Genomic DNA, 16847 nt, shown 5'->3' with positions numbered 1-16847 from the left:
TAATTCAAATTAAATGAATCCCACCAATTTCACTTCAATTAAAAGGTATACTCAAGGGCCCTTGCTGAACAGCAGTCCCCCACTACACAACAGAGACCCGAGAATCCACAAACTCTAACCTTAGACAAATTCAGCAGGAAAATACTCACCAACCAATCACTTACCTCTTCCTTGGTGATGTAAAAGGGAAGAGTTTAGCGAAAGTAAACGTTGGTCCCTTCGAGGCTGAGACAGGAGAAATTATAATGGGGAATAAGGAAATGGCAGAGACGTTAAACAAATATTTTGTTTCTGTCTTCACGGTAGAAGACACAAAAACATACCAGAAATAGTGGGGAACCAAGGGTCTATTGAGAAGGAGGAACTTAAAGTAATTAAGATTAGGAAAAGAAAAAGTACTGGAGAAATTCATTTGATTAAAGCCGACAGTTTCCCTGGACCTGATGGCCTACAGGGAGAGTTTTTAAAAGAGGTGGATGCATTGGTTTTAATCTTCCAGAATTCCCTAGATTCTAGAACGGTCCCAGTGGATTGGAAGGTAGCAAATGTAACACTGCTATTCAAGAAACGAGGGAGAGAGAAAACAGGGAACTACGGGCCAGTTAGCCTGACATCAGTAGTAGGGAAAATGCTGGAATCCATCATAAAGGAAGTGGTAACAAACATTTAGAAAATCATAATATGATTAGACAGAGTCAACACGGTTTTATGAAAGGGAAATTAGAATTTTTTGAGGATGTAACGAGCAGGCTAGATAAAGGGGAACCAGTGGATGTAGTATATTTGGATTTTCAAAAGGCATTCGATAAGGTGACACACAAAAGGTTGTTACACAAGATTAGGGCTCATGGGATTGCGGGTAATATATTAGCATGGAGAGAGGATTGGTTAACGGACAGAAAACAGAGAGTACGGATAAATGGGCCATTTTCAGGTTGGCAGGCTGTAACTAGTGGGGTGCCACAAGGATCGGTGCTTGGGCCTCAGCTGTTCACAATCTATATTAATGACTTAGATGAGGGGACCGAGTGTAATGTATCCAAGTTTGCTGATGATACAAAGCTAGGTGGGAAAGTAAGCTGTGAGGAGGACACAGGCTACAAAGGGATAGAGACAGGTTAAGTGAGTGGGCGAGGAGGTGGCAGATGGAATATAATGTGGAGAAATGAGGTTATTTACTTTGAAAGGAAGAATTAAAAAGCAGAATATTTTTTAAAAGATGAGAGACGAAGAAATGTTTGTATTCAGAGGGATTTGGGTGTCCTTGTACGTGAATCACAGAAAGTTAACGTAAAGCAAGCAATTAGGAAGGCAAATGGTATAAGAACATAAGAACATAAGAAATTGGAGCAGGAGTAGGCCAATCGGCCCCTCGAGCCTGCTCCGCCATTCAATAAGATCATGGCTGATCTGATCCCAACCACAAATCTAAAGAACACAAGAAGTCGGAGCAGGACCCGGCCACATAGCCCCTGGGCCCTCTCCGCCACCCACAGGGCATTGACCGATCCGAACTCAGCTTCATGTCCAATTTCCTGCCCGCTCCCCATAACCCCTAATTCCCTTTACTTCTAGGAAACTGTCTATTTCTGTTTTAAATTTATCTAATGATGTAGCTTCCACAGCTTCCTGGGGCAGCAAATTCCACAGACCTACCACCCTCTGAGTGAAGAAGTTTCTCCTCATCTCAGTTTTGAAAGAGCAGCCCCTTATTCTAAGATTATGCCCCCTAGTTCTAGTTTCACCCATGTTGGTATGTTGGTCTTTATTGCAAGGGGGTTGGAGTACAAGAGAAAGGAGGTCTTGCTGCAATTATATGGGTGTCTGATGAGACGACACCTGGAATACTGTGTACAGTTTTGGTCTTATATAAGGAAGTGTATACTTGCCTTAGAGGGGGTGCAACAAAGGTTCACTAGATTGATTCCTGGGATGAGAGGGTTGTCCTTTGAGGAGAGATTGAGTAGAATGGGCCTGTATTCTCTGGAGTTTAGAAGAATGAGAGGTGATCTCATTGAAATGTATAAAATTCTAGAGGGCTTGACAGGGTAGATGCCGAGAGGCTGTTTCCCCTGGCTGGAGAGTTTAGAACTAAGGGTCATAGTCTTAGGATAAGGGGTGGGCGATTTAGGACTGAGATGAGGAGGAATTTCTTCACTCAGGGCTGTGAATCTTTGGAATTCTCTACCCCAGAGCGCTATGGATGCTCAGTCATTGAATATATTCATGAATATTTGGACACTAAGGGAATCAAGGGAAATGGGGATAGGGCGGGAAAATGGCATTGAGGTAGAAGATCAGCCATGATCTGATTGAATGGCGGAGCAGGCTTGAGGGTCCGTATGGCCTGCTCCTATTTCTTATGTTCTTAACCTTGTAGATGGTGAAGAGGTTTTGTGCGTTGAGGTAGAGTCACTCATCGCAGTTACCTAGCCTCTGACCTGCTCATGTAACCATGGTGTTGATGATACCTGTGTGGAGTCAGTGTTAATTGTGCAGATTAAGGATTACTAACTATAATCTTTCAAAGTTCTCTAGATTCAGAACTGTCCCTCTAGATTGGAAAATTGCACACGTCACTCCGCTTTTTAAGAAAGGAGGGAGAGGGAAAACAGGGAATTATAGACCAGTTAGCCTAACATCTGTTGTGGGGAAAATGCTGGAGTCTATAATTAAGGATAGGGTGACTGAACACCTCGAGAATTTTCAGTTAATCAGAGAGAGCCAGCATGGATTTGTGAAAGGTAGGTCGTGCCTGACAAACCTGATTGAATTTTTTGAAGAGGTGACTAAAGTAGTGGACAGGGGAATGTCAATGGATATTATTTATATGGACTTCCAGAAGGCATTTGATAAGGTCCCACATAAGAGACTGTTAGCTAAGATAGAAGCCCATGGAATCGAGGGAAAAGTACGGACTTGGTTAGGAAGTTGGCTGAGCGAAAGGCGACAGAGAGTAGGGATAATGGGTAGGTGCTCACATTGGCAGGATGTGACTAGTGGAGTCCCGCAGGGATCTGTCTTGGGGCCTCAATTATTCACAATATTTATTAACGACTTAGATGAAGGCATCGAAAGTCTCATATCTAAGTTTGCCGATGACACAAAGATTGGTGGCATTGTAAGCAGTGTAGATGAAAACATAAAATTACAAAGCGATATTGATAGATTAGGTGAATGGGCAAAACTGTGGCAAATGGAATTCAATGTAGACAAATGTGAGGTCACCCACTTTGGATCAAAAAAGGATAGAACAGGGTACTTTCTAAATGGTAAAAAGTTAAAAACAGTGGATGTCCAAAGGGACTTAGGGGTTCAGGTACATCGATCATTGAAGTGTCATGAACAGTTGCAGAAAATAATCAATAAGGCTAATGGAATGCTGGCCTTTATATCTGGAGGACTGGAGTACAAGGGGGCAGAAGTTATGCTGCAGCTATACAAAACCCTGGTTAGACCGCACCTGGAGTACTGTGAGCAGTTCTGGGCACCGCACCTTCGGAAGGACATATTGGCCTTGGAGGGAGTGCAGCGTAGGTTTACTAGAATGATACCCGGACTTCAAGGGTTAAGTTACGAGGAGAGATTACACAAATTGGGGTTGTATTCTCTAGAGTTTCGAAGGTTAAGGGGTGATCTGATCAAAGTTTATAAGATATTAAGGGGAACGGATAGGGTGGATAGAGAGAAACTATTTCCGCTGGTTGGGGATTCTAGGAGTTGGGGGCACAGTCTAAAAATTAGAGCCAGACCTTTCAGGAGTGAGATTAGAAAACATTTCTACACACAAAGGGTGGTAGAAGTTTGGAACTCTCTTCCGCAAACGGCAATTGATACTAGCTCAATTGCTAAATTTAAATCTGAGATAGATAGCTTTTTGGCAACCAAAGGTATTAAGGGATATGGGCCAAAGGCAGGTATATGGAGTTAGATCACAGATCAGCCATGATCTTATCAAATGCGGAGCAGGCATGAGGGGCTGAATGGCCTACTCCTGTTCCTGTGTACTGGCTGTGTAACTATGCGGAATTATTACTCTCACTGATATTGTGTTATTTGCTCCTCCAGGATCAGTGAGTGTTGTTGCAGCAAAGGGTGTGTCGGGAATGATGGCTCTTTCGATCCAGGGGAACCTACAGCTGGCCTATCCCATATTCTACGTGATGTTTGTGTGTATGGTCGCAACCGCAGTTTATCAAGCAGCGTGAGTCAGTGACTCCTTGGCTTTAATCGGATGTTGATTTGTCACTGGGGTTCGGTTCCTTGAGTACTGGACACTCCCCTGCACCCCACCTAAGTGTGTGAGCCTTGCCAAGCTATTCCACCATGGAGGACATCACAGCCGAGCCCAGTCCTGTGATTGGGACAGGAGCCCCCCCCCCGGACAATAACCGGGAGTGACGAATGAAGCAGTGCTAAGTGATTCCTATCATTCTTATTTTTTGGGGGCAGGGGGAGATAACCAATTTTTGGGGTTGAAAGGTCCTGTTCCCCCTCCCAAGGGGTTTCACTTCTGGCTGAGATTTGCTAACTTGGGAAACTGGTTGGACTTAAATTACCATGTGGTGCAGTGAAGGTCCATGTTATAGTTTGCTCCTTGTAAAGTCCCAGTGGATTGTCTGACACAATCTCACTCCCTCAGTGCTGCACCGTGGCCTGTTGCTATAGCAACAGCCAGGGCCGACTGTAGTGTGCCGACAGCCAGGCTTATCCAGGGCAGAAAGATGAGTCATTGAATCACAAAACTGTTAAAGCCTGCTTGAAGCTGCAGAGTTAAAAATGATAGAACCATATAATTTTACAGCACAGAAGGAGGCCATTCATCCCACCATGCCACTGCTGGCCTCAAAGAGCTTTCCCCTTCCCTTTTAAACAACTACTTCAGATATTTATCCACTTCCCTCTTAAAAGCTTTTCTGGATTCTGCTCCCGCCGGTTTCTGGTCGGATAGTCGAGATCCTAAAAACCCTCTGTGTAGTAATAATTCTAACCGATCCCTTGGTCCCTTTCAGTGCTAATATTCAATGTATTCCCTCTAGTTAGCGACTCATTGACCAATGGAAATAGTTTTTCATGATTTACTTTATCAAATCCCTCAGAATTTTGAACTGATGATATCTTCTCTTCCAATGAAAAGAGCCCCTGTTTCTCTAGTCTGTCCTCATAACTAAATCCTCTCATCCCTGGGACCATCTTAGTCAATCTCTTTAGCATCCTCTCTTTCCTACAGGGGGGTACCCAAACTAGACACACTATTCTAAGTGAATTGTACAGGCTTAGTGTTACCCCTTTGCTTTTCTGCTCTGTGCCCCCATTTAGAAAACGCAGGATCACATTTGCTTTTATTAAATAACTTTTTTCCTCGCTTTTGTACAAAACTTTCACTGATGACAACACAGGAATGAGCTGGGTGGGGCAGCGGGTCAGACACTGTCCCCTCTCTCTCTGGGTCAGACACTGTCCCCTCTCTCTCTGGGTCAGACACTGTCCCCTCTCTCTGGGTCAGACACTGTCCCCTCTCTCTCTGGGTCAGACACTGTCCCCTCTCTCTCTGGGTCAGACACTGTCCCCTCTCTCTGGGTCAGACACTGTCCCCTCTCTCTCTGGGTCAGACACTGTCCCCTCTCTCTCTGGGTCAGACACTGTCCCCTCTCTCTCTGGGTCAGACACTGTCCCCTCTCTCTGGGTCAGACACTGTCCCCTCTCTCTCTGGGGCAGACACTGTCCCCTCTCTCTCTGGGTCAGACACTGTCCCCTCTCTCTCTGGGTCAGACACTGTCCCCTCTCTCTGGGTCAGACACTGTCCCCTCTCTCTCTGGGGCAGACACTGTCCCCTCTCTCTCTGGGTCAGACACTGTCCCCTCTCTCTCTGGGGCAGCGGGTCAGACACTGTCCCCTCTCTCTCTGGGTCAGACACTGTCCCCTCTCTCTCTGGGTCAGACACTGTCCCCTCTCTCTCTGGGGCAGCGGGTCAGACACTGTCCCCTCTCTCTCTGGGTCAGACACTGTCCCCTCTCTCTCTGGGTCAGACACTGTCCCCTCTCTCTCTGGGGCAGCGGGTCAGACACTGTCCCCTCTCTCTCTGGGGCAGACACTGTCCCCTCTCTCTCTGGGTCAGACACTGTCCCCTCTCTCTCTGGGTCAGACACTGTCCCCTCTCTCTCTGGGTCAGACACTGTCCCCTCTCTCTCTGGGGCAGCGGGTCAGACACTGTCCCCTCTCTCTCTGGGGCAGACACTGTCCCCTCTCTCTCTGGGGCAGCGGGTCAGACACTGTCCCCTCTCTCTCTGGGTCAGACACTGTCCCCTCTCTCTCTGGGTCAGACACTGTCCCCTCTCTCTCTGGGTCAGACACTGTCCCCTCTCTCTGGGTCAGACACTGTCCCCTCTCTCTGGGTCAGACACTGTCCCCTCTCTCTCTGGGTCAGACACTGTCCCCTCTCTCTCTGGGTCAGACACTGTCCCCTCTCTCTGGGTCAGACACTGTCCCCTCTCTCTCTGGGGCAGACACTGTCCCCTCTCTCTCTGGGGCAGCGGGTCAGACACTGTCCCCTCTCTCTCTGGGTCAGACACTGTCCCCTCTCTCTCTGGGTCAGACACTGTCCCCTCTCTCTCTGGGGCAGCGGGTCAGACACTGTCCCCTCTCTCTCTGGGGCAGACACTGTCCCCTCTCTCTCTGGGTCAGACACTGTCCCCTCTCTCTCTGGGTCAGACACTGTCCCCTCTCTCTCTGGGTCAGACACTGTCCCCTCTCTCTCTGGGTCAGACACTGTCCCCTCTCTCTCTGGGTCAGACACTGTCCCCTCTCTCTCTGGGTCAGACACTGTCCCCTCTCTCTCTGGGTCAGACACTGTCCCCTCTCTCTCTGGGTCAGACACTGTCCCCTCTCTCTCTGGGTCAGACACTGTCCCCTCTCTCTCTGGGGCAGACACTGTCCCCTCTCTCTCTGGGGCAGCGGGTCAGACACTGTCCCCTCTCTCTCTGGGGCAGACACTGTCCCCTCTCTCTCTGGGGCAGACACTGTCCCCTCTCTCTCTGGGGCAGCGGGTCAGACACTGTCCCCTCTCTCTCTGGGTCAGACACTGTCCCCTCTCTCTCTGGGGCAGACACTGTCCCCTCTCTCTCTGGGGCAGACACTGTCCCCTCTCTCTCTGGGTCAGACACTGTCCCCTCTCTCTCTGGGGCAGCGGGTCAGACACTGTCCCCTCTCTCTCTGGGTCAGACACTGTCCCCTCTCTCTCTGGGGCAGCGGGTCAGACACTGTCCCCTCTCTCTCTGGGTCAGACACTGTCCCCTCTCTCTCTGGGTCAGACACTGTCCCCTCTCTCTCTGGGTCAGACACTGTCCCCTCTCTCTCTGGGTCAGACACTGTCCCCTCTCTCTCTGGGGCAGACACTGTCCCCTCTCTCTCTGGGGCAGTGAGTCAGCAGTAAGGGGTGGGGGGCACTGAGTGTTAAACTCAGGACACCATGTTTGTGCTGTGAGAAGGGATTTGCAGAGCCTCAGACTGAAGCTGTTTTTGTTTTATTGAAGGTTTTTGCGTGAGGTCTATGAGTTGTACGATGCCTCTCAGATTGCCAGCCTCAGTTACATTCTCTCCACAACCACCGCCATCATTGCCGGTCAGTATCAGCAGTCCAATCAGCATTTGATGTAACACCCCCTGGGGTTAGTGAGGAGCCTGCGAGGGGGGGTAACAGCCTCTCGGGTCGGGAGTGGGGGGGGTGGCGAGGTGAAGGGTCGGGGGTGGTGAGGCGAGGTGAAGGGTCGGGGGGGTGGCGAGGTGAAGGGTCGGGGGTGGTGAGGTGAAGGGTCGGAGGGGAGTGGCGAGGTGAAGGGTCGGAGGGGAGTGGTGAGGTGAAGGGTCGGCGGGGAGTGGCGAGGTGAAGGGTCGGGGTGGCGAGGTGAAGGGTCGGGGGAGTGGCGCGGTGAAGGGTCGGGGGTGGTGAGGTGAAGGGTCGGCGGGGAGTGGCGAGGTGAAGGGTCGGGGTGGCGAGGTGAAGGGTCGGGGGAGTGGCGAGGTGAAGGGTCGGAGGGGAGTGGCGCGGTGAAGGGTCGGAGGGGAGTGGCGAGGTGAAGGGTCGGAGGGGAGTGGCGAGGTGAAGGGTCGGCGGGGAGTGGCGAGGTGAAGGGTCGGAGGGGAGCGGCGAGGTGAAGGGTCGGCAGGGAGTGGCGAGGTGAAGGGTCGGAGGGGAGTGGCGAGGTGAAGGGTCGGAGGGGAGTGGCGAGGTGAAGGGTCGGAGGGGAGTGGCGAGGTGAAGGGTCGGCGGGGAGTGGCGAGGTGAAGGGTCGGAGGGGAGTGGCGAGGTGAAGGGTCGGCGGGGAGTGGCAAGGTGAAGGGTCGGAGGGGAGTGGCGAGGTGAAGGGTTGGCGGGGATTGGCGAGGTGAAGGGTCGGAGGGGAGTGGCGAGGTGAAGGGTCGGAGGGGTGGCGAGGTGAAGGGTCGGCGAGGAGTGGCGAGGTGAAGGGTCGGAGGGGAGTGGCGAGGTGAAGGGTCGGCGGGGAGTGGTGAGGTGAAGGGTCGGCGGGGAGTGGCGAGGTGAAGGGTCGGCGGGGAGTGGTGAGGTGAAGGGTCGGAGGGGAGTGGCGAGGTGAAGGGTCGGCGGGGAGTGGCGAGGTGAAGGGTCGGCGGGGAGTGGTGAGGTGAAGGGTCGGAGGGGTGGCGAGGTGAAGGGTCGGCGAGGAGTGGCGAGGTGAAGGGTCAGCGGGGAGTGGTGAGGTGAAGGGTCGGAGGGGAGTGGCGAGGTGAAGGGTCGGAGGGGAGTGGCGAGGTGAAGGGTCAGCGGGGAGTGGCGAGGTGAAGGGTCGGCGGGGAGTGGCGAGGTGAAGGGTCGGAGGGGAGTGGCGAGGTGAAGGGTCAGCGGGGAGTGGTGAGGTGAAGGCCGTTTGACCTGTTCTGATTTATTTCTTTTACTTTCTAGGGGCCACGTTTTATTTAGAGTTCAGTGGTGTCGATGCTCTTCACATCTGCTTGTTCACCTTTGGGTAGGTTTGATGCTGAGGTGCAGGCCACCTGTGCGATTAACCCCTGACCCTGGGAACAGAGACCAGAAACACTTGCTGATTTTCAGTTTTATTTCTGACAAAGTAATGACAGATGCCCGTATGTTACACTCGCCCTTTGACCTTGACCTTCACCCCTCTACTTGTTACGTGCTGTGCCAGCACAACCCGTCAGTAACACCGGGTCTGTGCCAGCACCTGACCCGAGCCTAATGCTGCCACCCCTGGGCAAACCGAAAGTAGAACCCGTTCCCCTGCGCACAATGATGGGGCTCACATTGAGTCAGGGACTTCCTCTGACCATTGGTACCATGTGACACGCTGGCATCTTTTACCTGTCCCCTATAAATAACCCAGTATGAGCTCAGTCCTGTACTAGCGAGGCATTTGTCCTCTTCCTCTACTGTGGAAGCGGATACAAAGACCCCATTTAACAAGTCTGACATTTTCTTATTGTCCATTCTAGTCTCACCTGCATCTGTCATTAATGGGTCACATTATCCCTTTATCACTCTCAATATATTTATAAAAACTTTTGCTCTTAGCTTTCATATTCCTTGCCAGTTTTTTTTAATATTCCCTTTCTGCTCCAGTTATTACTTTCTTTGAATCATTTTGTTGCTTTTTACAGCTCTTCCAGTTGGCTGGATTTCCACTTTTCCTCCCATTTGAGTGAGCCCTTTTTTTTTGGCTTGTTACTCTCTCTTTCCTCATTTGTTGATGGTTGTTCAGAAACAAAGCAAGACTTGCATTTCATTAGCGCCTTCCATGACCTCAGAAATCCCAGAGCGCTTTACAGCTAATGAAGTATTTTTGAAGTGTAGTCACTGTTGTAATGTAGGAAATGCAGCAGCTAATTTGCACACAGCAAGATCCCACAAACAGCAATGTGATAAATGACCAGATCATCTGTTTTAGGGATATTGATTGAGGGATAATTGTTGGGCAGGACACTAGGGAGCACTCCCCTGCTGTTCGAATAGTGTCCGTGGGACCTTTTACATCCACAGGAAAGGGCAGACTGGGCCTCGGTTTAACGTCTCATCTGAAAGACAGCACTTCCAACAATGCAGAGCTCTCTCGGTACTGCACTGAAGAGTCGGCCTGGATTACGTGCTCAAATCCCTGGAGTGGGGCTTAGAACCCACGACCTTCTGACTCGGAGGCAGGAGTGCCACCCACTGAGCCACGGCAGGCACCTGTGGAGAAGTGTAACCTGGGGTTTTTACTGGTTTTGTATTGTACCAAAAACTTCTTTGAATACTTCCCACTGTTTGTCTGTAACCCGTTAACAGCTCAGCCCAGTTTACTGTGCTCATTTTATTTCTCATCCCTTCGAAGTTTGCTTCACTTAAATTTAATACCTTGGTTTGTGACTCTCTTCTCTCTCGCCCATCGTGCCTCTGCCGACTTGTTGAAAGAGCTGTCCTATTAGTCCAATTCCCTTGCTCTTTCCTCATTGCCCTGTAAATTTTTTCTCTTCAAGTATTTATCCAATTCTCTTTTGAAAGTTATTATCGAATCTGCTTCCACCGCCCTTTCAGGCAGCGCATTCATAACAACTTGCTGCATAAAAAAAAATATTTCCTCATGTCACCTCTGGTTCTTTTGCCAATCACCTTAAATCTGTGTCCTCTAAATACCAACCCTCCTGCCACTGGAAACAGTTTCTCCTTATTTACTCTGTCAAAACACTTCGTGATTTTGAATGCCTCTATTAAATCTCCCCTTAACCTTCTCTGCTGTGAGGAGAATAATCCCAGCTTCTCCAGTCAATCCACATAACTGAAGTCCCTCATCCCTGGTACCATTCTAGTAAATCTCCTCTACATCCTCCCTATGGCCTTGACATCCTTCCTAAAGTGTGGTGCCCAGAATTGAACACAATATCCCAGCTGTGGCCTAACCAGTGTTTATAAAGGTTTAGCATAACTTCCTTGCTTTTGTACTCTATGCCTCTATTAATAAAACATTTGCTTTTTTAACAGCCTTCTCAACTTGTCCCGACACTTACAAAGATTTGTGCATCTGCACCCCCTTTAAAATTGTACCATTTAGTTTATATTGCCTCTCCTCATTCTTCCGACCAAAATGCATCACTTCACACTTCTCTGCGTTAAATTTCATCTGCCATGTGTCTGCCCATTTCACCAGCCTGTCTCTGTCCTCCTGAAGTCTGTTACTATCCTCCACATTGTTTACTACATTTCCGAGTTTTGTGTCATCTGCAAACTTTGAAATTATACCCTCTATACCCAAGTCCAAGTAATTAATATATATCAAAAAGAGCAGTGGTCCCAATACTGACCCCTGGGGGACACCACTGTAAACTTCCCTCCAGTCTGAAAAACAACCGTTCACCATTTGCCAATTTTGTATCCACGCTGCCACTGTCCCTTTAATCCCATGGCCTTTAATTTTGTTAACAAAGTCCATTTATGCAACATCAACTGCACTCCCCTCATCGACCCTCTCCATTATTTCATCAAAGAACTCCATCAAGTTGGTCAAACACAATTTTCCTTTAACAAATCCGTGCTGACTTCATTTATTGGCCCAGACTTTTCCAAGTGCCAATTAATTTTGTCCCGGATTATTGTCTCTGGAAGTTTCCCCACCACCGACGTTAGGCTGACTGGCCTGTAATTACCGGGTTTATCCCTCTCCCTTTTTTTGAACAGGGATGTAATATTTACAATCCTCCAGTCCTCTGGCACCGCTCCCATATCTAAGGAGGATTGGAAGATTGTGGACAGAGTCTCTGCAATTTCCCCCCTCACTTCCCTCAGTAACCCAGGATGCATCCCATCCGGACCGGGTAACTTTTCTACTTTGAGTGCTGCCAATCTTTTAAGTACCTCCTCTTTATCTATTTTTATCCTCTCCAATATCACTCCTAGCTCCTCCTTTGCTGCTCCAATGGCAGCATCCTCTTCTCTAGTGGAGACTGATGTGAAGTATTCATTTAGTATCTCAGTCAGGCCCTCTGCCTCCACAAGAAGATCTCACTTTTTGTCCCTAATCGGTCCCACCCTTCCTTTGACTATCCTTTTACTATTTATATGTTTATATAAGACTTCTGGGTTCCCTTTTTCGTTAGCTGTTAATCTATTCTCAGACTCTCTCTTTGCCCCTCTTATTCCCTTTTTCAGATCTCCTCTGTACTTTCTGTATTCAGCCTGGTTCTCTACTGAATGATGAACCTTACACTTGTCATAAGCCTTCTTTTTCTGTTTTAATTTCTATCTTTAGTCATCCAGGGAGCTCTATCTTTGGATGCCCCTCCTTTCCCCCTTGTAGGGATGTGTCTACTCTGTACCCGAACCATCTCCTCCTTGAAGGCCTCCCATTGTTCAATTACTGTTTTCCCACCAATTTTTGATTCCAGTCACCCTGGGCAAGATCCCTTTTTAACTCACTGAAATTAGCCCTCCTCCAGTTAAGTATTTTCACATTTGCTTGTTCCTTGTCCTTTTCCATAACTATTCTAAACCTAATGATATTATGATCACTGTTCCCCAAATGCTCCCCCACTGAAACATGCTCCACCTGCCCCACACCATTCCCCACAACCAGATCCAGCACTGCTTTCTTCCTCATTGGGCTGGAATCACACAGATCAAGAAAGTTCTCTTGTACACAGTTCAGGAATTCCTCCCCCTCTTTGCCCTTTACACTGTTACTATCCCAGTCTATATTGGGATAATTGAAGTTCCCCATTATCACTACTCCATAGTTCTTGCATCTTTCTGTAATTTGCCTGCAAATTTGCTCCTCTATCTCCTTCCCACTATTTGGTGTCCCGGTAGTGTACACCCAGTAGTGTAATATCTCCTCGATTGTTCCTTAATTGTTTGTTTAGTTATAGGGCTAACACTAAAACATTGAAAGTCTAACCACTAAAAAATACCGCTACTACAAACACTAACCAATGAACTATACCCTTACACTAACAACACTAACCACCAAAAACACTAACCAATAAACTAAATACTTATCTGTAACTCACCCTGCCCTTCCTGCTTGTGTCGTGATGTCACTTTTTGAATTTTTCTGTCTGTTTCAGACTCGCGCATGCTCTGTTTTATGCGCTGTCAGGTCCCGCTCTGTCACCACTTTCTGATCTCTCTCACGTCCCGCTCTGTCACCACTTTCTGATCTCTCTCACGTCCCGCTCTGTCACCACTTTCTGATCTCTCTCACGTCCCGCTCTGTCACCACTTTCTGATCTCTCTCAGGTCCCGCTCTGTCACCACTTTCCGATCTCTCTCACGTCCCGCTCTGTCACCACTTTCCGATCTCTCTCACGTCCCGCTCTGTCACCACTTTCCGATCTCTCTCACGTCCCGCTCTGTCACCACTTTCTGATCTCCCTCAGGTCCCGCTCTGTCACCACTTTCTGATCTCTCTCACGTCCCGCTCTGTCACCACTTTCCGATCTCTCTCACGTCCCGCTCTGTCACCACTTTCCGATCTCTCTCACGTCCCGCTCTGTCACCACTTTCTGATCTCTCTCAGGTCCCGCTCTGTCACCACTTTCCGATCTCTCTCAGGTCCCGCTCTGTCACCACTTTCTGATCTCTCTCAGGTCCCGCTCTGTCACCACTTTCCGATCTCTCTCACGTCCCGCTCTGTCACCACTTTCCGATCTCTCTCACGTCCCGCTCTGTCACCACTTTCCGATCTCTCTCAGGTCCCGCTCTGTCACCACTTTCTGATCTCTCTCACATCCCGCTCTGTCACCACTTTCTGATCTCTCTCACGTCCTGCTCTGTCACCACTTTCTGATCTCTCTCACGTCCCGCTCTGTCACCACTTTCTGATCTCTCTCACGTCCCGCTCTGTCACCACTTTCTGATCTCCCTCAGGTCCCGCTCTGTCACCACTTTCTGATCTCTCTCAGGTCCCGCTCTGTCACCACTTTCTGATCTCTCTCAGGTCCCGCTCTGTCACCACTTTCTGATCTCTCTCACGTCCCGCTCTGTCACCACTTTCTGATCTCTCTCACGTCCCGCTCTGTCACCACTTTCTGATCTCTCTCACGTCCCGCTCTGTCACCACTTTCTGATCTCTCTCACGTCCCGCTCTGTCACCACTTTCTGATCTCTCTCACGTCCCGCTCTGTCACCACTTTCTGATCTCTCTCACGTCCCGCTCTGTCACCACTTTCCGATCTCTCTCACGTCCCGCTCTGTCACCACTTTCCGATCTCTCTCACGTCCCGCTCTGTCACCACTTTCTGATCTCTCTCACGTCCCGCTCTGTCACCACTTTCTGATCTCTCTCACGTCCCGCTCTGTCACCACTTTCTGATCTCTCTCACGTCCCGCTCTGTCACCACTTTCTGATCTCTCTCACGTCCCGCTCTGTCACCACTTTCTGATCTCCCTCAGGTCCCGCTCTGTCACCACTTTCTGATCTCTCTCAGGTCCCGCTCTGTCACCACTTTCTGATCTCTCTCAGGTCCCGCTCTGTCAACACTTTCTGATCTCTCTCACGTCCCGCTCTGTCACCACTTTCTGATCTCTCTCACGTCCCACTCTGTCACCACTTTCTGATCTCTCTCACGTCCCGCTTTCAACAACAACAACTTGCATTTATTTAGCGCTTTCAACGTAGTAAAACGTTCCAAGGCGCTTCACAGGAGCAATTATCAAACAAAATTTCACACTGAGCCACATAGGGAGATATTAGGAGAGGAGAATAAAACTTAGTCAAAGAGGTAGGTTTTAAGGAGCATCTTAAAAGAGGAGAGAGAGGTGGAGAGGTTTAGGGAGGGAATTCCAGAGCTTAGGGCCGAGGCAGCTGAAGGCACGGCCGCCAATGGTGGAGTGAAGAAAATCGTGGATGCACAAGAGGCCAGAATTGGAGGAATGCAGAGATCATGGAGGGTTGTAGGGCTGGAGGAGGTTACAGAGATAGGGAGGGATGAGGCCATGGAGGGATTTGAAAACAATAATGAGAATTTTAAAATCGAGGCATTCCCGGACCGGGAGCCAATGTAGGTCAGCGATCACAGGGGTGATGGGTGAACGGGACTTGGTGCGAGTTAGGATACGGGCAGCAGAGTTTTGGATGAGCTCAAGTTTATGGAGGTTGAAGATGGGAGGCCGGATAGGAGAGCATTGGAATAGTTGAGTCTGGAGGTAACAAAGGCCTGGATGAGGGTTTCAGCAGCAGATGAGCTGAGGCAGGGTCAGAGACAGGTGATGTTATGGAGGTGGAAGTAGGCGGTCTTGATGATGGAGCGGATATGGGGTCAGAAGCTCATCCCAGGATCAAATAGGATGACGAGGTTGCGAACAGTCTGGTTCAGCCTCAGACAGTGGCCGGGGAGAGGGATGGAGTCGGTGGGTGGGGAACAGAATTTGCGGCGGGGACTGAAGACAATGGCTTCTGGCTTCCCAATATTTAGTTGGAGGAAATTTTTGCTCATCCGGTACTGGACATCGGACAAGCAATGTGACAAATGAGAGACAGTGGAGGGGTCGAGGGAGGCGTTTGTGAGGTAGAGCTGGGTATCATCAGTGTACATGTGGAACCTGACGTGGTGTTTTCGGATGATGTCACCATGTAGATTAGAAATAGGGGGGCCAAGGATAGATCCTCGGGGGATTCCAGAGGTAACGGTGTGGGAGCGGGAAGAGAACGACTGGATAGATAAGAATGGAACCAGGCGAGGGCAGTCCCACCCAGCTGGACGATGGAGGAGAGGCGGTGGAGGAGGATGGAGTGGTCAATGTGTCAAAGGCTGCAGACAGGTGGAGAAGGATGAGGAGGGATAGTTTACCACGGTCACTGTCGCAGAGGATGTAATTTGTGACTTTGATAAGGGCCGTTTCAGCACTGTGGCAGGAACAGAAACCTGATTGGAGGGATTCAAACATGGAGTTGTGGGAAAGATGGGCACAGATTTGGGAGATGACAAAACGTTCAAGGACTTTGGAGCGGAAAGGGAGGGTGGAGATGGGGCGGGAGTTTACAAGGACAGAGGGGTCAAGGGTGGGTTTCTTGAGGAGGGGGTGATGACAACAGATTTGAAGGGGAGGGGACAGTACCTGAGGAGAGGGAACTGTTAACAATATCAGCTAACATGGGGGCCAGGAAGGGAAGTTGAGTGGTCAGCAGTTTGGTGGGAGCAGGAGGTGGGTCTCATGGTCAAGATGAGCTCGGAGAGAGCATGAGGGGAGATAGGAGAGAAACGAGAGAAAGATGTGAGTTCAGTGCTAGGGCAGGGGCGATCCTTAGGGCTTGGCTTGGTGGGCTGGGGAGGGAAGCGGCAGAGGCAGCCCTCATCGCTTTATGGTTTCTCTCAGGCCCCACTCTTGTGCTGCTTTATAGCGTCTCATAAGCTTCCAGCCCTCTGATCTCTGCTCCTCATTGCCTTGGCCCTGCTCCGTTCCCCAGTCTTTCTGCCCATACTTTGTTTTATTTCTGTGCCTGGGGTGCTGATTCCTACCCTGGTCTCTGCTAATAGTTTGTGAATAAGTTAGTGGTAAGAGCAGTCCCCATGTTCCCAGTGCTTATCATTTAATCTTCGTTTTCCCAGCTCCTGTATCGCTTTCCTAGGCGTAGTCTTGATTACACAGAGTAAGAGGAAGAAGGTCTTTGAACCGTATGTCGCGATGGATGTGATTCCAGGTCAGTGACTGGGCAGAGTGGAGCCTGGGAGAAGCGTGTTGTATGTGCGTGTCGGAGGAGGGAAAGAGGGGGCCGAGAGAGAGAAGCGTGAGAGTTGTGGGGGCCGCGGGAGGCGGGGGCCGCGGGGGAAACATAGAAAATAGGAGCAAGAGTAGGCCATTCGACCCTTCGGGCCTGCTCCGCCATTCAAAATGATCATGGCTG

General features: G+C 49.7%; 1 protein-coding gene across 1 annotated transcript in view; it reads left to right on the top strand.

Moving 5' to 3' along the window:
• nipal3 (NIPA like domain containing 3) overlaps positions 1-16643 on the top strand; it is a gene marked incomplete at its 3' end in the record, with an annotated part of 33783 nt that extends 17140 nt beyond the window's left edge. The window contains exons 7-10 of the mRNA XM_067978056.1: positions 4069-4204; positions 7533-7621; positions 8921-8984; positions 16552-16643. Of these exons, the coding sequence (XP_067834157.1) occupies positions 4069-4204; positions 7533-7621; positions 8921-8984; positions 16552-16643 (381 nt within the window). The remainder of the gene's footprint in view (positions 1-4068; positions 4205-7532; positions 7622-8920; positions 8985-16551) is intronic.
• Between the last annotated feature and the right edge of the window lie 204 nt (positions 16644-16847).

Source organism: Heptranchias perlo, unplaced genomic scaffold (assembly GCF_035084215.1).
Source record: "Heptranchias perlo isolate sHepPer1 unplaced genomic scaffold, sHepPer1.hap1 HAP1_SCAFFOLD_216, whole genome shotgun sequence".
Taxonomy (NCBI): Eukaryota; Metazoa; Chordata; class Chondrichthyes; order Hexanchiformes; family Hexanchidae; genus Heptranchias; species Heptranchias perlo.
Note: the sequence above shows the minus strand (reverse complement) of the source record. Positions and strands in the feature narration are given on the sequence as shown.